The following is a 24,037-nucleotide window of genomic DNA, read 5'->3' on the forward strand; positions in this document are numbered from 1 at the left end:
GGGAACAACATCCCCTCTACACTTCCTGATGAACTCAGTCACTGTGTCAGTGTATAGACCTGGAACATATCCCAGTCCGAATGATCAAAACAATCTTGAAGCATGGATTCTGATTGGTCAGACTAGCGTTGAATAGACCTTAGCACGGGTACTTCCTGTTTGAGTTTCTGCCTATAGGAAGGGAGGAGTAGAATGGAGTCATGATCTGATTTGCCAAAGGGAGGGCATGGGGAGATCTCTTGTAGCCATCCCGGAAGGGAGTAACAATGGTCGAGAGTTTTTGAAGTGCGAGTACTACAGGCAACGTGTTGATAGAACTTCGGTAGCGTTTTCCACAAATCTGCTTTGTTAAAGTCCCCAGCTGCAATAAATGCGGCCTCAGGATATGTGGTTTCCAATTTGCACAAAGTCCAGTGTAGCTACAGTGTAGCTAATGGCCTCCTGGAGCTCAGTTGGTAGAGCATGGTGCTTGCAACGCCAGGGTTGTGGGTTTGATTCCCACGGGGGGCCAGTATGAAAAATGTATGCACTCACTAACTGTAGTTTTTTATTCCTGTCTGCGCGATGTACTGAGAACCCAGCTGGCTGTATTGACTGAGACAGTATATCCGGAGAGATCCATGATTCCGTGAAACAGAGTATGTTAGAGTCCCTGATGTCTCTCTGGAAGGAGATCCTCGCCCTGAGCTCGTCTACTTTATTGTCCAGGGACTGAACATTAGCGAGTAATATACTCGGAAGTGGTGGATGCTGTGCACGCCTCCTGAGTCGGACTAGAACTCCACTCCGAATACCTCTTCTCCGACCAGTTCTTGCGTTCTATGTTCCTGATTGCAGGATTGGGATTGTGTCAAGCACATTTTAGATGTTGAAAGTTGCTTGCAATCCATGTTGTGTCATCTACAAGGAAATAAAGCCGTTTCCCCTACAGATACTATACAGAACTGCACTAAAAAAAATTATATAACGCTGTAGATAAAGTTCTGAATGACAGAATTTCATGTGTACAACATCTAAAGACCTACATCACTATACTGAGGGTGTGTCTGTTTCTAAAAGGACATATTTGGGTGTTTTTGGGAGCTTTTGTAAATGTTTTATTTTAGCACCCATACTGCAGAACGAGGATAAGGAAGTCAATCGCTGCTTGGGGTAAGCAAATCGAAAAAAAAAATGTCTGGACAGTTCTATAACATGCCATTTACATCCAATAATATCCAGATGAAGTTGTACAAAAAGTAAATGTATCCTTTAAGGTAGTTTTCTTGAGTCTGAAGAGGTTCTAGCTCCGTCTGTCTATATTTTCCAATGATGGCTCCTCTTTCACCTGACTTCATCTGTCTTGCCTATGAGCTTGTGCAGCAGTGTGGACCTGTGTTCATCCCATATCTTAAGGTGAACATGGTGCAACATACTCTCAGGCTTTAGGGTAACCTTTGGGTAGATTACTACCTCATAACACAAGCCCAGAAAATACATGACTGCTCTGTTAACAGCATGTTACGCCAGGTCCTCTCCTGACAGTGTGCCCATTTTATAAGACTAGAATTATGATTAGCACGTCCATTGAACTTTCCTCTTTATATAGCGATACTGAAGACCATGCCCAGTCACGTGTCAATAAATAGCACAATAGATTGTAATGTGGTTGTTAAATCCCAAATTAAATTCCAACTCACTGGCAACCTTGAGTTTTACTACATTAACCTCTCTGGCACCTGCAGATAATCACCTCACAAACCCTACTCTGTAAGGGCACCACAGAGGCAAAGAGCTGACTCTCACAACTTGTTAAAAGGCACAATTGCTAAGATCCACTTCTCGTAAGACATGTTCCCCCTGGTACGTTTTGTTTTTGTTTTGGAGGACCAAGGGGGCTGGCCTTCACAAGTGCCAAATCAAAGAAGAGGAGCAGGCATCATGATTGACTTGCATCTAATTACAATAGCGTACACCATCTTATCCAAACCAGATTTATTAGTACATCAAGTCAACGCTGTGTTTCGTCTGTCACAGAGACCATTCCTTTCACTCCAAGACATCAGCACCACATGAGCTAAATATGAAACCTGATACAAAATGATTCATTTTAAGAAGCATAAGCATGATATCTTTGCAGACCAAAGTAGCCCCAACTGTTTCCTTACCCACCTTTTTATCAATACTCCCATGTTTGCATCGGCACTATCCAAGACGTCAACCAGATCAGCTAAGAGATGGGAAAATACACACACTGGTTTCAGTCTGATGCATAGTTTCCTGAAGGAACTATACTTTAGGGGAACATTAAATAACAAGCATCTGCAAACATAGTACATGTATTATTTTTTATAATAATAATAATAATTAATAATAAATGCCATTTTGCAGATGCTTTTATCCAAAGCGACTTCCTGTCATACATCTTACATACGGGTGGTCCCCGGAAATCAAACCCACTATCCTGGTATTGCAAGTGCCATTCTCTACCATCTTAGCTACAGAGGACCACAAGTTGGCTGTCATAAGTAATTAAGCTGCAATACTGTATATCCCTATGAGAGGGATGAATCTCCCCTCCCCTCGCAGGGGTTGCCGTTTCAGCCAAAAACAAAAAGGCAATCCCTTGCTTGGCAGGCACTCTGTTGCAGAATCACTGGCATTCCTAAAAGGATTTATTAGCTTGTAGACCTGTGAGGCTGCACTCGAATATCAGACTGGGAAGAAGCACGGCTGGAGAGGAACACAACTGAGCTTACTGAGAGGTAAGTCCATCGTCCATCTCATCCTTAGCAGCAGGGCTTAAGTATAGGTGTTAATTGTGGCGACTTGGCCATAGTCTATCACAACAGCTCCCTGTGCTGTGGCTAAAAAGGGACTTAAGTCATTTTCTGTCCTTCAATAGGGCCTGTAATGTATTGTGGCATATCAAGGAACTTGTCCTACTCTGAAAGTCTGCTCATTCATATTGCATTCTATTTGACATTATTTAAAAAGAGCCCTGTAGAATAAAACGTAAACGTTTTATGTTAATAGTGAATTTTATTTAAAGAGCCCTGTAGAATAAAACGTGCAAGTATTATGTTAATATAAATTTTTTTGTGCAATTATTCTTCAATATAAACATCTTAGACAGTATAACATTTTTTAAATATATATTTCATAGCTTCCTGAGTTGTATAAATGCTCACAAAGACAAAAAAACATGTTAATAATTAATTCATAGTAGGGAATTGCACTGCAGGGTTTAATTGTCATGTCATGAGATTTTGCGGTCACAAGGAGTGGAGTCACACTCAATTTATTTTAAGAGTATGATCATACAGTTTAGTTTACATAGTTGACCACACTATATAAATTAGCATGCTTAGACAATGGATATTCTAATGCTTATGAATATTCATACGAGAGCATACAGGGACCTACAAGGTAATTACTATTCAATACAGGATACATTTTTTCATTTAGCTATTTGAGTGAGCAGTATTACTTGTTGCTATTGGCAAACATTTGATTGTCAATTGGCAAAACATGATTAACTTTACATTCCTCAACCCCCAGACCCAATCATACTGAATGTCTACAGTATGCTGCCCTCGAGGCTTATACATCCTTTATAACAGAAATCGTCAAAGACTGGCATTAGAAAAATGGAACACTATTCACTGGTGCCCGCACATGGGGTCTAATTTTGATCATTTAAAATTTCATCTATATCAGTCACTAAAATGTGCCAAGATTTGAGCTACACTGGGCTTTTTCTGCCATTGAAATCCTTGGGCAGGCCGCCAAATAGTTTTTTCCACTCCGTCTTAAGGCTGTCACATGCTTCGTACTCAAAATGTGATGCGCCAGTTCGCGCATATATTATGAGAGATTGTTTGTTTTGGTGCTCGGCAGGTTTTTTTTCTTGAGGCAAGTAAGATCAGTAGCCGAAGTCTACGCCCATTCGTCGTTGATTGGTCAACAGTACTACTCCTATGGACGGGATTCTTCAATTAAGCGTTTGTTGTCATTCAATGAGAGATGGCTAGTTTTCATGCACATTTAATACACTTGAGAGATACTGCACCAAACATTTAAGTTAGCTGTAAAATTTCATGACAAAGACCTCCTCGGCAAAAATGCCACAATTACAGATTTTGATTTAAATATGTATTTATTTTTAGCAAAGGTTTTTGAGCTAAATAACACATAATTATCCATAGCAAAATGCATAGAATTGCAGGAAATTAGTTTAAAAAACTGCAAAAATGTATCTCAGCTCCATGGAGAAATGTGTAGAATTGCAGTAAATTGGCTTAAAAATGCAAAATTCTCTCTACACCGCCAAGATGGGGGTCTTTAAAACGTGGCCTAAAATTCAGCCGCGCTAACGGGCCGACCGTGCCCATTGCCACGCCTCCCTGCCACTCCCACCACCTAAGTCCCTTTTTGATCCAGAAACCCCCTGAAGTCTTTCCCTATCCAAGCTTTTCGAACCTGACCTTAACCCACCTCAAATTATTTCAATAATGGCTAGGTCATTAAACACTGCACCACCGTAAAACCACGGGCATTAAGAACAGTATTCCAGCCCTGGTCACATAAGCAGGTGGCTGCGTTAACATTAACGTGCAGTGTGAGCCACATGGTCCCATAAAAACCGACCCCTGCTGTGGCGTGGAGGCCGGCACTAAGTGTCCTGTCAGTCACTGGCCAAGTGGCTCATTTTCAACTGCCAGAGTGCCAAGAGAGAGGCAGCTTCGAAAGACTGCTACTTCACACTATGCACCTTCGATGTTCCCAAGATTAACACTTTATTTAGACGACATCAACCAACTGGTAACGGGATTATTATTTTTGTCAACTCTGTTAAGTGATTTTGGGACCCATGCGTGGTTCTTTTAGTAGTGTCAGAATGATGGTAGTGAAATGTGGGGTAAACCAAATCCTAAAACTATATCATGGACAGTATCTTGACATCACAATATTGCTTTACTTTTAAAGATGGCCTTGGAATTTAACTGATCATTTTTAACTAATTTAAAAATATAAAATTGTTTACATTTTAATTACGAACTTACAGAAAGAAATGACTGAATATTCTATTTTGAGCAGGTTTTAGTTGGGCTTACTCATCACACACGTCAAGTGTGATTTATGGCATATCATGACATTTGTGATAGGATGATCATAGTTTTACATGGCATGTGACCTATCATATGACGATGTAACATGCTCTTCTTCGAAAGGCCTCGACTAGGGAACCCTAGAATATCATACATATGTATAACAAGCCGTGTTGAATTTCCCCAGATATTAAATCAAAATCTTAATATATCTGTATTAGTGTCAAATATCACTCACCGGTCAAACAGTTCACTGTCCAGTTTTTTAATGAGTCAGTTTTGAACTAAGTTTTCCTGACTCCTTGTAACAGACCAACCATACAACCAAGTTTTACATTACCTACAATGTTATGCAGTAAAAGTAACACTAATAGTACGAAATCCCAAACCATTTTCAATATTCAAATTGCTGGCCATGAAAATAAACCACAAGTTGACTGTACAACAAACTAACAATTAGGCTTACGTGATTAAAATGTTGTTTCTTGTTTCAATCCATCCACCAATCCTTTATCTCTAATATTTCAACTTTGACTTGTATCCTTTTCCATGGTTGTTTATAAACTAGTGGTTCCCTACCAACACATTTGCTACATTTAACTATTTCAAAGGCTTCTGTTTATGACACATTTCCAGCATGGCCCAAGCGCTTCCTTTTTTCCAACCCAATATTTAGTTGAGACCTCTACAAGTTCAGGGACACCTCAAACCATGTCAACATTGCATTCCTTGAGAAGACATATTGCCCCTCAATCCAGAGGTTGCCAGCCAAAGGAAGAATGAGAGGACACCTTTGGGGAACACTAAGGATGTGAGGGACAAACTGTTAGATAGAGTTTCCTACAGAAAGCCACCAGGACCAGGGGTTCCCAACCCTTTCTCCACAGGGCCCCCTTTTTCACATTTGAAAAATGTCACGGTTTTATTATTGTTTATTGAAATAGCCTATATTAAATACAATCAATCAAATGTATTTATAAAGCCCTTTTTACATCAGCAGATCACAAAGTGCTACACAGAAACCCAGCCTAAAAACCCAAACAGCAAGCAATGCAGATGTCGAAGCACGGTGGCTAAGAAGAACTCCCTAGAAAAGGCAGGAACCTAGGAAGAAACCTAGAGAGGAACCAGTCTCTTCTGGCTGTGCCAGGTGGAGATTACAGTGGGGGGAAAAAAGTATTTAGTCAGCCACCAATTGTGCAAGTTCTCCCACTTAAAAAGATGAGAGAGGCCTGTAATTTTCATCATAGGTACACGTCAACTATGACAGACAAATTGAGGAAAAAATTTTCCATAAAATCACATTGTAGGATTTTTAATGAATTTATTTGCAAATTATGGTGGAAAATAAGTATTTGGTCACCTACAAACAAGCAAGATTTCTGGCTCTCACAGACCTGTAACTTCTTCTTTAAGAGGCTCCTCTATCCTCCTCTCGTTACCTGTATTAATGGCACCTGTTTGAACTTGTTATCAGTATAAAAGACACCTGTCCACAACCTCAAACAGTCACACTCCAAACTCCACTATGGCCAAGACCAAAGAGCTGTCAAAGGACACCAGAAACTAAATTGTAGACCTGCACCAGGCTGGGAAGACTGAATCTGCAATAGGTAAGCAGCTTGGTTTGAAGAAATCAACTGTGGGAGCAATTATTAGGAAATGGAAGACATACAAGACCACTGATAATCTCCCTCGATATGGGGCTCCACGCAAGATCTTACCCCGTGGGGTCAAAATGATCACAAGAACGGTGAGCAAAAATCCCAGAACCACACGGGGGGACCTAGTGAATGACCTGCAGAGAGCTGGGACCAAAGTAACAAAGCCTACCATCAGTAACACACTACGCCGCCAGGGACTCAAATCCTGCAGTGCCAGACGTGTCCCCCTGCTTAAGCCAGTACATGTCCAGGCCCGTCTGAAGTTTGCTAGAGTGCATTTGGATGATCCAGAAGAGGATTGGGAGAATGTCATATGGTCAGATGAAACCAAAATATAACCTTTTGGTAAAAACTCAACTCGTTGTGTTTGGAGGACAAAGAATGCTGAGTTGCATCCAAAGAACACCATACCTACTGTGAAGCATGGGGGTGGAAACATCATGCTTTGGGGCTGTTTTTCTGCAAAGGGACCAGGACGACTCATCCGTGTAAAGGAAAGAATGAATGGGGCCATGTATCGTGAGATTTTGAGTGAAAACCTCCTTCCATCAGCAAGGGCATTGAAGATGAAACGTGGCTGGGTCTTTCAGCATGACAATTATCCCAAACACCCCGCCCGGGCAACGAAGGAGTGACTTCGTAAGAAGCATTTCAAGGTCCTGGAGTGGCCTAGCCAGTCTCCAGATCTCAACCCCATAGAAAATCTTTGGAGGGAGTTGAAAGTCCGTGTTGCCCAGCGACAGCCCCAAAACATCACTGCTCTAGAAGAGATCTGCATGGAGGAATGGGCCAAAATACCAGCAACAGTGTGTGAAAACCTTGTGAAGACTTACAGAAAACGTTTGACCTGTGTCATTGCCAACAAAGGGTATATAACAAAGTATTGAGAAACTTTTGTTATTGACCAAATACTTATTTTCCACCATAATTTGCAAATAAATTCATTAAAAATCCTACAATGTGATTTTCTGGATTTTTTTTCTTCTCATTTTGTCTGTCATAGTTGACGTGTACCTATGATGAAAATTACAGGCCTCTCTCATCTTTTTAAGTGGGAGAACTTGCACAATTGGTGGCTGACTAAATACTTTTTTTCCCCACTGTATATGAGTGCATGGCCAATAACAACACCAGCTTGATATTAAACACAGCCTCAAATAGCCGCCTGTCCCGTTTAATAGCTGGGGATTGACACACATTTCAGCAAGTAAACGCCTGTTTCAAATAAACACTGGGTCTAAATGAATTGTTTATCGGCACACGCTCTCCATGGTGCTGAAGTGTGAAATCGGTGGTGTATGATAGGCAGCCTTTGCAAGTCTGATCTGTGATAGATTTTTTATTATACATTTTATACTGTTAATATTGGTCACAATAAACAGTGTGGTAGTCTTTTCAACATTTTATTGTGCAAAAGCTGTGTGCATCAAGGAATTAGAGGCCTGGCTCAAATAGAAGCCTGTTTCTAATAAGCGCTGGTTGTGTTCAGCGATTGAAGCAAATAAACAGCAGGGCTAATAATTTAGGTTTTACTGCACAACCACTTTTTGAGAACGCCTTTATATCCATTAGACATCAGGGCCATTATATGCAGCCTGCAGTCTATCTATTTTGGTATAGCAACACATTCAGCTGTCTTAGAGTAGCAAACCATCTGGGTAATAAAAGTGTCCTGGAGGGTGCTCTTAGTGACATCTACTGCACATATAACCAATGACATTTTTATATTCTCACTGTAGGAAAATAACTCTCAATATGAGGAAATCAGACCATTTCTAAAATGGACAATCCTATACTGTAACAGTACATTATATCTTTACAAGTCCTGAACTGTGTACACAAGCATTACACATTGTAGATGGTCCATTTGGAAAACTATTCGCACAATGCATACTCTATGGTTCTCCTACAGTTTGTCTTTAAATATCCTGCACTGGGTACACAAGCATTATACATTACCCTTCAATTGAGTCACCACACTCAATTAATACCTTGGTTCAGTGTTTCCCAACCCTGGTCCTCGAGTACACCCAACAGTACACGTTTTTATTGTAACCCTGGACAAGCACACCTGATTCAACTTGTCAACTAATCATCAAGCCCTCAATGAGTTGAATGAGGTGTGTTTGTCCAGGGCTACAATGAAAATGTGTACGGTTGGGGGTACTGGAGGACCAGGGTTGGGAAGCAGTGCCTTGGTTGATCGGCAAAAAAAGGAAGACTTTTAGCAAGCAGCAAAGATTTACCGCAGCCTGACAAACAGTCCCAGATGGTCATGTTTCATGTCCTCACCACACATGCAACTTAAAAAACCTTAGATGTTAAATCAATGTCAATGGCAAGTCATGACCTGTAAACCAATGCTCGTTCTGATGAAGCAAAATAAAATAGAACATGTAGAGAGAATAAAACAAAATACCATTCTTAATGGTCTACCACGGGATCATGGGACAGAAATAACATAGAAACCAAGAGAGAAGGATCCTATGTACTGTACTCATTAACTCCCTTAGGTCTTGTGATACCATATTGCTTTCAATGCTCAATCCAAAAATAGGATAACCTGTTTCTCTATCTATTAAAGCTGAAGACATTCTGCTGAGTCTACCCAGCAACCAAAACTTCCAAGATGTGGAAAAATAAATCAAAGGTCACGGACCAGACAGCCACTGGCCAAGGTATGTAGATAATGTTATCCCCCCCACTTCCTCTGCAGGTGAAGGCCAAGAATACCAGAATAAATGACGCTGAAAACACCATCAACCAACATCTTCGATCAAGAGCATATAGTGTCTGTTGCTTTACTTGTAGACATTAGCTTTCATAATAACATCATCATATACCCACCATCATCCTCATCATCTTACTACATTTGTATACCAGTCAATTACTTCAGTTCTCTGTCTGCAGTAGAAAGTTAATCTGATTCCCAAGAAGGAATGAAGTAGACTACCCACAACAGAATGACAGCCTCAAAGGAAGATTGAAGGTCAAAGATAATGAAATGACAACAAGACTACCAAACACGGATCACTGCACAATGCAGCACAGTAACTTTCATCCATTGAAGAAAAACATCAGACCAAAAAGCATAAATCACATCACGTAGCTCCTGTCGGCCATTAAGCCTCTCAGCGACAACAGTGAAGCATGTTATAGTACAAGACTGACTGAAATTGTTTGTCAATTGTGGGATGAAATAAACAAGGGAACACATCAATGCAAGGGAACAACACGATTATCTGACACCGGAAATATGGAGCAGAAGCCCTTTCTGAAACCGAGAAACCCTTCAGTCAAATGTGACATCAGAGAAGACATAATCTAGCCCTGAATGTATGGAATGGGGCCCGAACTGTAGAGAGAAACCTCCAAATGAATTACAGTGATGGGCACAAATCAATATCAAGCAAGAAAGATGGCATCCAATGCCTAGAACGTGAAATTATTATGTAGACTATGTTAACGTGCTCTTTGATGGGCCTTCATGAAGTATAATCTATTGTTCATTGTCATTGACTGTATTCCAGTTTGATGCAGTCTTTTTTGGGTTGAATGTCCTGTTTTTTTGTTGTAGTGTGTATTGCAAAGATACAATGCAGTTTGATTGTCTTAATTTACTAATACGGAGCGTTAGTCCAGTCCAATTTGCTATTTTAACAACACTCTACTGATATCTGGATCTATGTGCTCTATGTATCTATGTGCTTCACAATAGCAGGTCCAGTCTCAGACGAGTTTGACGAAGGTAGGCAGGGGGAAATATGACCCAAGTCATAAATGCTTCTGTTCCCTCTCACTTTCGAGGCATGGAGGATGAAAATGCAATGGGTTTGTTATGTACGACAACGTACAGTTTTACGTACGGGGATATGTTCTACTGCATATCTGATCTGATCTATACTGTCAATTACACAATGTGTAAGCATGGACGCTCGAGGAGAAGAAATGAACAGTTAAATATGATTCAATAAATGTTAACAAGAAACATTCTAACATCTCATGTGTTAGAATGTACATACTGTGTTAAGCATGGTCGTGGTTGAGTATTTGGACCGAGATCAATAAAACCACAAGCCAGGTTTAAAGAGAATTAAATGAAAGATTGCAGATATGACAGTTGCATTGCAGAATGCATCAATGCAAGAACAAAAAACAACAACTACCTGACACAGCGCAACAGACATTATGGAGAAAGACTTTGAAACCCTTCACTCAAGGGAGATAATATAGAGGACATAACACCGCCTGGTCAATGATACATTCTCACATAGAGGACATAACACCGCCTGGTCAATGATATATTCTCACATAGAGGACATAACACCGCCTGGTCAATGATATATTCTCACATAGAGGACATAACACCGCCTGGTCAATGATATATTCTCACATAGAGGACATAACACCGCCTGGACAATGATATATTCTCAGTAGTAGAAAACGTGTATGGAACATACACATTGGAGATACATCTTCAAATCAGTTACAGTTACGGGTAAAAGACAAAACCAACATCAACACAACAAACATCACGATATGCCCACGATGATCAGCATATCTGTGTATGTTTGCAAGTCATCTGTGTTCAATCTCAAACGGATTACTGAACTTTGGATGTTTGTTATGCATTTCCTGTTTAGTTTTTTGTGTGTGTACATCACAATATCAATGTCTCTCTTAACTCAAGTCTTAAGCCTCAGTCCAGTCGGCATTTTTAACGATACCCTGCTCACCTGTCCTGTATGTGCTTTCCCAACTTTACATGAGCAGGTCCTGTCTCAGACGTCTTCGAAAAAGAAGGAGGTAGGCAAGGGGGAACTCTAAAGGCTTGTTCCCCTCACAGTCACTTCTGAGGCATGAAGAATGAACCTAAAATATGCAATAGGTTTGTTCTGTTCGATGGCGTACGGTTTTACGTACGTGGATATGCTTTATCACATATCTGTTGTCACAAATGTCTGTACAAGCATGGATGCTCGAGGAGAAGGAATTATGTAAATATGATTCAATACATTATAACAGGAAAAATTGTAATGGGTCTCATATGTTTCGTTCGACGACGTATGGTTTTATATACGTGGATATGTTCTATTGCACATCTGTTGTCACTTGCACAATGTGTAAGCATTGATCATCGAAACATGATTCAATTAGTGATAACGTGGAATATTCTAATATATATGTTAGAATGTTCATATTGTTTTATAAAGCATGTTTGTTTTGATTGAATACATAAATAAAACCACATGACAGATGTAAAGGCAGTGGGATTAATGTGAAATGAGCATATCATTGTAATGATGATAATGGTCATGTCAAATGAGAATTGCTTCTCAGTTAACTCACCTGGTTAAATAGAGATTGCATAAATAAACTAATTAATATAAATATTGATTACTGGTTCAGTTGCTAATAATCAATCATATCATGTTACCAGTTGGGATCAAGAAGAAATCGAAAGTCCCTGGAGTTATGATCACGCAGTATGTGGAGGAAATACCAGAGGGAAAAAGCCACCCTGACTTCACCCGCAAGCCCATCGCATTGACTATCCAGGAGGGTAAGTATAACATAGGTCCAACCTGCTCACCATCACTTGCACAGACATTCAATGTACTAAGAGAGCCATGTGGAACTGGTCACAAAATATGTTACTACATGATAACTGATAGTGGCTGTGAAGCGCAAATAGGGCTGACCACGACTTATTTAGTTACCTAGGCTACGTGGTCAAGAATGAGAAGTACTGTAGGTAGGAGTGAAAAAGCTAGAATACTTAATTGAAACAATAACAAAGCCCCTCATTAGTTTTGGTAAAAAGATGAGGGATTGGCCGGGAGAAATGTAACCACTCAAATTCCTAGAGGATTGGCCGGTAGAAATGTAACCACTCAAATTCCTAGAGGATTGGCAGGGATAAATGTAACCACTCAAATTCCTAGAGGATTGGCCGGGAGAAATGTAACCACTCAAATTCCTAGAGGATTGGCCGGGAAAAATGTAACCACTCAAATTCCTAGAGGATTGGCCGGGAGAAATGTAACCACTCAAATTCCTAGAGGATTGGCCGGGAGAAATGTAACCACTCAAATTCCTAGAGGATTGGCTGGGAAAAATCTAACCACACATTCCTAGAGGATTGGCTGGGAGAAATGTGACCACTCAAATTCCTAGAGGATTGGCCGGGAAAAATCTAACCACACATTCCTAGAGGATTGGCTGGGAGAAATGTAACCACTCAAATTCTTAGACAGAGTCATGATTGCAAGGACTGACTATCCATGATATCAAAATTAGTTTTGACCATGTTTTGAGGCTATACAGTGTTTTTTTACGAGTAAAACAAGCTTATATTTTTGCTGTGATGAGATATGACAGTTGAACTAAGCTCACGAGGCATTTAAGTGTCCTTTCAACCTCTCCAAAGTGTCCGAATGTGGTAATTGCACTGTTTTTGCACACTGGATGTTAAAAGGTTCTACGCCTTGCTTTGTCCCACCCAGGTCAACTGCTTATCCCTGGAAAGTTTATCTCATTGGCTACAAGACTGTCATGGTGCCATACTAGCCAATCCCTGTGTAATGGATGCGTACAGTGCGTAAGCAGGCAACATCATATTTTTGATGCGCAAAGATATAGTCACTCGGTTGACATTCAATGTTGCAATTAAGTCATATGTCATCAGATAACATTAGCAATAGGCTAGATTTGTTCCTACCAACATAAGGATTAATTTGATACCACCCATGTAGCTATAGCTCAAACACAGACCAAATCGAAGCTTACCTTGTAAGATGTTTGCTGTTTGGTGAAAATGTTGTGTAAAATAAACATTATGACTCTTGGGGCTGGTGATCAATAACGGTTGGTCACAGGCAGACAAATAAGATATCCTTATGATCTGTGGCATCTCGGCATTTGGTGTGTATCAATATATTCCGTGTTTACTTCGTTTATGCTTCACAACGCTAACTGGAATGTAGGTAGCAGCCATTTTGAAATGAGCTAATCGGCTCGGCCTGCCCTTATAAATTCGTAAGCCCATATATGGTAGTAAGTAACACCAAAGATTTGAAGGCACCTATGAATAGCCAAGGTACTCAGCTTTCCACAGACACCCTGCTTTTGCAGATAGGGGCTACCGTTTTCATACCAGACTGAATTGAATAAAAAAAATCTAATAGGGTCCCCAAATATGGGGACTTTACATTTAAGAGTTAAACCACAGAACTTGGAGTGGCGAGTTTGACAATGCCTGTCAGGGAGGCCTAGCTCCCTCCAATTCTTAATTTCCCTCCATTTCTCTGACTAAATGTTTGTTACAGTCAAAAATTGCTTAAAAACCTGCCTATGATAGCCTATTGCTTGTCCCATCAAACATTATGCTCTAGAACATGTTAAGAACAAACGCCAGTCTGGTCATCGTTGTACAATTCATTTCGAAATGTGTGTTTGGTATCGCCAACCTGTTTCACTCACTGTCGCTCTCACTCCCAGACTTCTACCACTTTGGGTTTTATGGTGAACTACACTCAAAAGGTGTATTGTCGCCACCAACTGGACCGGGATAAAAAAAATGAACAAAAGAAAAGTACATTCCATACAGGAAGGGAAAATTAACATGAATCCCCATACACAACAAAAAAATATGAATAGAAATATATACATTCCCACTCCTTCAGTCCTTCAAAAACTAAAATACGAGACAGTACTCCATGAAGCTCTTCAGATGTCAAACCTTTTAATCCCAGAAAGAGTTCAGCTGCAGAAGCAATGATGTCAATCTTTTTTGACTTCCCTTCAACTTGTGCAGTTCCATTTTCCTCACATGAACAATTTCTGGATCCTGCTGTTGATACTCCATTGTAGGCCTACCGGTCTTCACTACCACCGGACCTTCAAAGCTACTCGATCCTCCTACCCTTTAGAGAGCCTCTGCATATCTCAACTGCCCTGATTTAAGCAACCTCATTCTCTTTTCCACTAATTGGGCACTCCAAGGATTGTGCTTCATGCTCTCCACTACAGTTGCAACATTTTGCTCCTTGGTCCTTCACTTCTACTAAACATGTGAAATCTCCTTCCTAGTGGTCTTTCCCACACATCGGCTTCTCACGTCTACAGACACTTCTTATTTGTCAAAACATTTTACACCAAGAACAGGATAGTACACGTATCCCAGTTACACTCCAGTAGGGAGCGACTCCACATTAAAAAACACTAGGACATACAAACTCTTCTCCTTCCTGCCAATAACCATACGATTCATCCTCTGTGCATCGACCACTCCTGGAATTTTCTTTAATAGAGCAATGTCAACATCCTCCAAGACAGAAATGACTCCCATGACAGGTGCCTCAAAGCATGATACATACATTTCCATCAACTTGACAGATATCCAACAGATGTTTTTTGTGATCCGCAGAAACACAAGAAATCAGAACTAGCCCACGTCTCATAATATTCACTGATTTAACTCAAAGCTTTCTCCATCATTTGGGATGTTTCGAACTGGTTCCACAAGTCAGGCATATTCATCTCTTTCAAAAAGTGCACTCCTACCATATACAATGGGGGTATTGTCAAAACTATAAGTATTATTTCCCACAGCAATTGTGCTTATTTTTCCATTCTTCTGGACCAAAGTCCATTCCTCCTTATTTCCACCGCCATGAGGTTCAAGCTCCATATCCTCCATATTTCTCTATTGCCACCTGCTGTGCAGGAATAATATTAAATCAATGCCTACTCTAACCCCACGACGATAAATGGTGGAGCGTGTTCCCGTGAAGTTCGCGGCTTTTTAAGCAAAGGTTGCGCACCCTCTCATTATTTGGTTTCTGCCTTTTTAAACGTTTTTGTTAACGTTAATGTTGATTCAAATTAGGTCTTTATAATGTGTAATGAGGGAATTATTGGCCATTGTGATCACTCTCTATTGAAAATATAGGCTACCTGTTTTAGGTGATAAGGGTTTTTGCCAGGTTAGGGCAGGCATTTTGAAGATGCCTATGTCCGTCATTCTAGGACAGCTGATGGGAGTGAACATGTTTGTTGCTACAGAGCTCTGCCAGTAATAACAAAGTGTGTGTGCGTTTGCCTTTGTAGCCTACTCATGTCGAGTTATTATAGTATCGTCCAAGTAAGATGATTGTTTTTCCACCAAGTATTTTTGTCAAAATATGTGGGTTATATGTATACAGTTAATAGCCAACATTTCCAGTTGCACCTCTATTTGTACCATGGCCCCTCTCAAGACGTCCTGAATAGTCTAAATGAATTAACTTGAATAAACTAACCTGCCTTTGTACTAAATTGCTTCCTCTTTTCACGCAACTTTTTTGTTGTCAGGTAAATTCGCCTTCTTCAAAGCCCTGGTTGTTGGAGATCCAGAACCAATCGTGACATGGGGCAGAAATAATGGAGATGTGTCAGATACATCGAAATATGTAACAAAATATGACCCTGCTACTCGTGAGCACTTATTTGAGGCAAGTAAGAACAGTAACCACATTATATGAATGCACAATAATGTGAAAAATACATTGTACAAATATTTATGAAATATGAAATCAATCACACATTTTGTTCAAATAATGATTGCATGCAGGCTGGAGCTCTTTGAAGGACTTCACATCAAGAACTGTGTTTGTTTTTTCAACAGATGGCCAATGTACAACCAGAACAAGCAGACACCTACAAATGCTTTGCAGCTAATGAGTTTGGAAGAGCAGTGGTCACAGTGGTCCTCAATGTTATTGAAGGTAAGAGGCCAGATGAAAATGTTTGCTATGGAAAAATGGGGTAGTGTTAACTTGAGGTTTGCACTTTTTTTCACATAAATTGCTAATCAAATAAGAATAAATGCATTGATTAAACCAAGTCTGGAAAAAATATGCCAATGTACTGTACAGTGGGGGAAAAAAGTATTTAGTCAGCCACCAATTGTGCATGTTCTCCCACTTAAAAAGATGAGAGAGGCCTGTAATCATAGGTACACTTCAACTATGACAGACAAAATTAGATTTTTTTTTCTCCAGAAAATCACATTGTAGGATTTTTTATGAATTTATTTGCAAATTATGGTGGAAAATAAGTATTTGGTCACCTACAAACAAGCAAGATTTCTGGCCCTCACAGACCTGTAACTTCTTCTACTAGAGGCTCCTCTGTCCTCCACTCATTACCTGTATTAATGGCACCTGTTTGAACTTGTTATCAGTATAAAAGACACCTGTCCACAACCTCAAACAGTCACACATCAAACTCCACTATGGCCAAGACCAAAGAGCTGTCAAAGGACACCAGAAACAAAATTGTAGACCTGCACCAGGCTGGGAAGACTGCATCTGCAATAGGTAAGCAGCTTGGTTTGAAGAAATCAACTGTCGGAGCAATTATTAGGAAATGCAAGACATACAAGACCACTGATAATCTCCCTCGATCTGGGGCTCCACGCAAGATCTCACCCAGTGGGGTCAAATTGATCACAAGAACGGTGAGCAAAAATCCCAGAACCACACGGGGGGACCTAGTGAATGACCTGCAGAGAGCTGGGACCAAAGTAACAAAGCCTACCATCAGTAACACACTACGCCTCCAGGGACTCAAATCCTGCAGTGCCAGACGTGTCCCCCTGCTTAAGCCAGTACATGTCCAGGCCCATCTGAAGTTTGCTAGAGTGCATTTGGATGATCCAGAAGAGGATTGGGAGAATGTCATATGGTCAGATGAAACCAAAATATAACTTTTTGGTAAAAACTTAACTCGTCGTGTTTGGAGGACAAAGAATGCTGAGTTGCATCCAAAGAACACCATACCTACTGTGAAGCATGGGGGTGGAAACATCATGCTTTGGGACTGTTTTTCTGCAAAGGGACCAGGACAACTGATCCGTGTAAAGGAAAGAATGAATGGGGCCATGTATCGTGAGATTTTGAGTGAAAACCTCCTTCCATCAGCAAGGGCATTGAAGATGAAACGTGGCTGGGTCTTTCAGCATGACAATTATCCCAAACACACCGCCCGGGCAACGAAGGAGTGGCTTCGTAAGAAGCATTTCAAGGTCCTGGAGTGGCCTAGCCACTCTCCAGATCTCAACCCCATAGAAAATCTTTGGAGGGATTTGAAAGTCCGTGTTGCCCAGCGACAGCCCCAAAACATCACTGCTCTAGAGGAGATCTGCATGGAGGAATGGGCCAAAATACCAGCAACAGTGTGTGAAAACCTTGTGAAGACTTACAGAAAACGTTTGACCTGTGTCATTGCCAACAAAGGGTATATAACAAAGTATTGAGACACTTTTGTTATTGACCAAATACTTATTTTCCACCATAATTTGCTAATAAATTCATTAAAAATCCTACAATGTGATTTTCTGGATTTTTTTTCTTCTCATTTTGTCTGTCATAGTTGACGTGTACCTATGATGAAAGTTACAGGCCTCTCTCATCTTTTTAAGTGGGAGAACTTGCACAATTGGTGGCTGACTAAATACTTTTTTCCCCACTGTATGTCCTTGTTCAAGTCTTTATAATAGTAGCTCAAAATATAATCTTTCTATCTTTTAGTTGGGTTCAAGAAAGCACAAGCGGACGCACAGGTGCAACCTGTTGGAGATTTTAAATCTGTACTGAAGAGAAAAAGGTATTTTTTTTAACTGACATTGCCATGGTTTTATTTATATTTCAGTAACAACTGTGTATGGTTTATTTCAACTTTTATTAACCGTAAACATAAGCATTGAGGACCATTATTTTTTTGGGGTCATACTAGTAAAATTCGTCCCAAAATGGAAAAGAAAGAAGATGGAGAAATAGATCCAAAGTTTTGGGAACTCTTGTTAAGTGCTGACAAGAAAGACTATGAGAGCCTGATGTTGGAGTTTGGAGTCACTGACTTCCGCTTTATGCTGAAGACACTGAATGAGATGAAGAAGGAGAGGGAGGAAGAGCAAGCTCAGGTATAATGTTATAATGTTATTTACAATATCACAAGCTTATATTCCTGAGATCATAGAGAGTTCAGGGGGGCTGAGTAAATCTTGATATTAAAGTAGTGGTCAATGTCGTTTCTCCGTTTAATTCATATTTTTGTTTATTCAGTTCATTCAAAACCTATCTAACCTGAAACATATTGAAGTTGGACCCGATGGCTCTGCAACCTTTACAATAGACATGGATCTCATTGAACCAAGCAGTAGGATCTTCCTCTACAAGGTTAGACTCATGGACAGTGGAAGAAGGTTGAACATACAGATGTAGGATCTTAATTTGAGCCAGTTTGCTACAGCAGAAATATAATCCTGCAGCAACAGGAAATGTGAATTATTATGTGGATTATATTGAATGGACATTTTTGTAGGGATTAACAAATTTTTTGTTAAGGCAAATCAAGTCTGAATTTTCAAAGTGAAAATGACAAACTTTAGAAGCCTTTTTCAAACTGAAAATATATTCAAAGTTTGCATTTCCTGCCGAGCAGAAAAATTCTCAGCAACGAAATTAAGATCCTACATCTGTATGCACATAAGTCAATAACTAGTCAATCTATCTACAGTGGGGAGAACAAGTATTTGATACACTGCTGATTTTGCAGGTTTTCCTACTTACAAAGCATGTAGAGGTCTGTAATTTTTATCATAGGTACACTTCAATTGTGAGAGACGGAATCTAACAAAAATCCAGAAAATCACATTGTATGATTTTTAAGTAATTAATTTACATTTTATTGCATGACATAAGTATTTGATACATCAGAAAAGCAGAACATAATATTTGGTACAGAAACCTTTGTTTGCAATTACAGAGATCATATGTTTCCTGTAGGTCTTGACCAGGTTTGCACACACGGCAGCAGGGATTTTGGCCCACTCCTCCATACAGACCTTCTCCAGATCCTTCAGGTTTCGGGGCTGTCGCTGGGCAATACGGACTTTCAGCTCCCTCCAAAGATTTTCTATTGGGTTCAGGTCTGGAGACTGGCTAGGCCACTCCAGGACCTTGAGATGCTTCTTACGGAGCCACTCCTTAGTTGCCCTGGCTGTGTGTTTCGGGTCGGTGTCATGCTGGAAGACCCAGCCACGACCCATCTTCAATGCTCTTACTGAGGGAAGGAGGTTGTTGGCCAAGATCTCGAGATACATGGCCCCATCCATCCTCCCCTCAATACGGTGCAGTCGTCATGTCCCCTTTGCAGAAAAGCATCCCCAAAGAATGATGTTTCCACCTCCATGCTTCACGGTTGGGATGGCGTTCTTGTGGTTGTACTCATCCTTCTTCTTCCTCCAAACACGGCGAGTGGAGTTTAGACCAAAAAGCTCTATTTTTGTCTCATCAGACCACATTACCTTCTCCCATTCCACCTCTGGATCATCCAGATGGTCATTGGCTAACTTCAGACGGGCCTGGACGTGCGCTGGCTTGAGCAGGGGGACCTTGCGTGCGCTGCAGGATTTTAATCCATGACGGCGTAGTGTGTTACTAATGGTTTTCTTTAAGACTGTGGTCCCAGCTCTCTTCAGGTCATTGACCAGGTCCTGCCGTGTAGTTCTGGGCTGATCCCTCACCATCCTCATGATCATTGATACCCCACAAGGTGAGATCTTGCATGGAGCCCCAGGCCGAGGGTGATTGACCGTCATCTTGAACTTCTTCCATTTTCTAATAATTGCGCCAACAGTTGTTGCCTTCTCACCAAGCTGCTTGCCTATTGTCCTGTAGCCCATTCCAGCCTTGTGCAGGTCTATAATTTTATCCCTGATGTCCTTACACAGCTCTCTGGTCTTGGCCATTGTAGAGAGGTTGGAGTCTGTTTGATTGAGTGTGTGGACAGGTGTCTTTTATACAGTTAACGAGTTCAAACAGGTGCATTTAATACAGGTAATGAGTGGAGAATAGGAGGGCTTCTTAAAGAAAAACGAACAGGTCTTTGAGAGCCGGAATTTTTACTGGTTGGTAGGTGATCAAATACTTATGTCATGCAATAAAATGCAAATTAATTACTTAAAAATCATACAATGTGATTTTCTGGATTTTTATTTTAAATTCCGTCTCTCACAATTGAAGTGTACCTATGATAAAAATGACAGACCTCTACATTCTTTGTAAGTAGGAAAACCTGCAAAATCGGCAGTGTATCAAATACTTGTTCTCCCCACTGTATGTACCTTGTGTCACTCTATCACAATGTAAATTTCTACCATCGTTCATTTTATACCAGTAATCTGTTGGTGAATGAATGAATGCTACCAATGACACAGTATGTACCTTGAGTTTCTATCGTTTATGTGAACAGACTTAAAGTTGCAGTAAAATCCACAGTAAAATACTTGACAAAGACAGTACAGTTCTGTTGCTGATTACAGTTGTTCATTCCATTGTGTTTTCCCAAGAGAAAAAGTATTTTACAATTCTCCCCACAGGATGGAGTGATGATTCCATACACCAAGGAATTGGGAGATTCAATGAAACACAGCCTTAAGATAGTGGGCCGAAAATATCAGTTCAGCGTAAGGGATCTGTTTCCTGATGACGCTGGGCTCTACCAGGTGGATGTTGAGGACGTAAATGTATTCTCCACCGATTTTAAGAGTAAGTTCAGCAATACACTCTTAGAAAAAAAGGGTTCCAAAAGGGTTCTTCAGCGGTCCCCATGGGAGAACCCTTTTTGGTTCTAGGTAGAACCCTTTTTGGTTCCATGTAGAACCCTCTGTAGAAAGGGTTCTACATGGAACCAAAAGGGTTCTACCAGCAACCAAACATGATTCTTCAAAGGGTTGCCCTATTGCGACAGTCGAAGAACCCTTTATGGTTCTAGATAACACCTTTTTTTCTAAGAGTGTATCCATCCACACACCTTAGGTCAATATTCCCAGTGTTATGTAGAGCAATAACAATGGATGACTATTTTGCAAGCAACGTATGTGCAATAATTGAATAATTTAATACAGACATTGTATCCAGTCTGAATGAGAATGGGTTTAAGTGTATCTAAAATATTATATACAGTACATATATAAATAAAAATAGGAAGGACAAATGTCTGCCATGCATGTTTAGTTATTAATAAACTGGGTACCAGATTGCTCGCTCATCAATGACGTGTCTTTTTTAGTTCCCATGGTGGACTTCCTGGTCAAGATTCAGGAATGTAAGGCCATGGAGAGAGAGGATGCTGTGTTTGAGTGTGTCCTGTCACAACCCTTCAGCAAGATCATGTGGGTTGGCAAGAACTTACCATTGGAGGCAGGGGACAAATATGATATTGAGGTTTCAGAAGACAAGCTCATCCACAGACTAATCATTAAAGACGTTGCAATGGTGGACAAAGGCATCTATGCAGCTGTGGCAGGAATCAAATCTTGCAATGCCTTTCTTGTTGTTGAAGGTAAGATGATGTACTGCACCAGTACCATTTTGCTGTCATTCCACTGTTGACTCCATGTTGACTCCAAGTTAACTCCATGTTGACTCCATGTTGACTCCATGTTGACTCCAAGTTAACTCCATGTTGACTCCATGTTGACTCCGTGTTTGACTCACTCAATCTCTCCGGTCATGTCTTTGGTCCAGCCGACAAGAGTGAACCCGGCAAAAAGAAACAACGTAAAACCACAAGGGCCGGAGGAGCTGGAGTTGACCTGATGGCAATTGCCCAAGAGCAGGCCGTTAAAAACACAGCAGACAGAGAGGTGCTGATGGAGAAGGTGAAAGCAATCAAGGAAGAGAGAGCTGCTAATGACCCTGCAGCACCTGAGACTGGAGCTAAAGCTAAAGCTAAAGCTAAGGTGGTAGAGGCTTCCCAAACAGGTAAGGACACTGATTGCACGTGTGACAGAGATCCAACGTAATCTTATTCCAAGTCATTTTGTAGAACAAACTCTTAAATTCTCTTTTCAGTCTTTTCTATTATCCATGTACAACACATGGACGTGTACGATAGAGTACATGGTTCTGTCTGAACTGTATCCTGATCATTAATATTATCTCATTCCAGGTCATTTTGTAGTTCATTGATATTTACGTTGAAGTATCATATAGCAGATATTTGGCATGGAATATATCATTTAAAATGCATTCCTGACCGTCATTGACTAGTTGTGATGGTGGTTAATACTGTAGGAGCACCAAAACAGGCACCGGCAGTTGAAGGGTCTGACCGTAAATCTGTGGATAATAAGGGTAAGATACCATGAGGGATGTGTTTACCTCTGCATGGATACCATGTCAAATATGGAAGCCATTTGAGACATAATGGCTTTGACAGTTTGTGTGTTTTCCTCATGATTGAGTATCTTGTTTGTCTACTTCACAGCACTTCAAAACAACTGATACCTTATACAGTGCATTCGGAAAGTATTCAGACCCCTTGACTTTTTCCCTATTTGTTACGTTACAGCATTATTCTAAAATTTATTAAATCGTTTTTTTCCCTCATTAATCTACACACAATTCCCCATAATGGCAAAGCAAAAACAGGTTATAAGAATAAAATAAATGGAAATATCACATTTACATACGTATTCAGACCCTTTACTCAGTAATTTGTTGAAGCACCTATGGCAGCAATTACAGCCTCAAGTCTTCTTGGGTATGACGCTACAAGCCTGGCACACCTGTATTTGGGGAGTTTCTCACATTCTTCTCTGCAGATCCTCTCAAGCTCTGTCAGGTTGGATGGGGAGCATCGCTGCACAGCTATTTTCAGGTCTCTCCAGAGATGTTCGATCGGGTTCAAGTCCGGGCTCTGGCTGGGCCACTCAAGGACATTCAGAGACTTGTCCCGTAGCCATTCCTGCATTGTCTTGGCTGTGTGCTTGGGGTCGTAGTCCTGTTGGAAGGTGAACCTTCACCCCAGTCTGAGGTCCTGAGAGCTCTGGAGCAGGTTTTCATCAAGTATCTCTCTGTACTTTGCTCTGTTCATCTTTCCCTCTATCCTGACTAGTCTCACAGTCACTGCCACTGAGAAACATCCCCACAGCATGATGCTGCCACCACCATGCTTCACCGTAGGGATGGTGCCAGGTTTGCTCCAGACATGACGCTTGGCATTCAGGCCAAAGAGTTCAATCTTGGTTTCATCTGACCAGATAATCTGAGAGTCTTTAGGTGCCTTTTGGCAAACTCCAAGCAACCTGTCATGCACCTTTTAGTGAGGAGTGGCTTCTGTCTGGCCACACTACAATAAAGGCCTGATTAGTGGAGTGCTGCAGGTATGGTTGTCCTTCTGGATGATTCTCCCATCTTCACAGAAGAACTCTGGAGCCATGTCAGAGTGCCC

At 40.7% G+C, this 24,037-nt stretch overlaps 1 protein-coding gene across 1 annotated transcript in view; it reads left to right on the forward strand.

Annotated features, from left to right (window-relative positions):
- Nucleotides 1–9,383: 9,383 nt before the first annotated feature.
- The window catches only part of LOC311137816 (immunoglobulin-like and fibronectin type III domain-containing protein 1), a gene marked incomplete at its 5' end in the record, with an annotated part of 30,493 nt that continues 15,839 nt past the window's right edge, over nucleotides 9,384–24,037 (forward strand). The window contains 11 exons of the mRNA XM_084172415.1: nucleotides 9,384–9,432; nucleotides 12,195–12,317; nucleotides 16,109–16,248; nucleotides 16,422–16,521; nucleotides 18,328–18,403; nucleotides 18,533–18,719; nucleotides 18,862–18,975; nucleotides 21,180–21,348; nucleotides 21,872–22,144; nucleotides 22,330–22,566; nucleotides 22,879–22,938. Of these exons, the coding sequence (XP_084028541.1) occupies nucleotides 9,384–9,432; nucleotides 12,195–12,317; nucleotides 16,109–16,248; nucleotides 16,422–16,521; nucleotides 18,328–18,403; nucleotides 18,533–18,719; nucleotides 18,862–18,975; nucleotides 21,180–21,348; nucleotides 21,872–22,144; nucleotides 22,330–22,566; nucleotides 22,879–22,938 (1,528 nt within the window). The remainder of the gene's footprint in view (nucleotides 9,433–12,194; nucleotides 12,318–16,108; nucleotides 16,249–16,421; nucleotides 16,522–18,327; nucleotides 18,404–18,532; nucleotides 18,720–18,861; nucleotides 18,976–21,179; nucleotides 21,349–21,871; nucleotides 22,145–22,329; nucleotides 22,567–22,878; nucleotides 22,939–24,037) is intronic.

This window comes from Coregonus lavaretus (genome assembly GCF_964263955.1).
Source record: "Coregonus lavaretus genome assembly, chromosome: 12".
NCBI lineage: Eukaryota > Metazoa > Chordata > Actinopteri > Salmoniformes > Salmonidae > Coregonus > Coregonus lavaretus.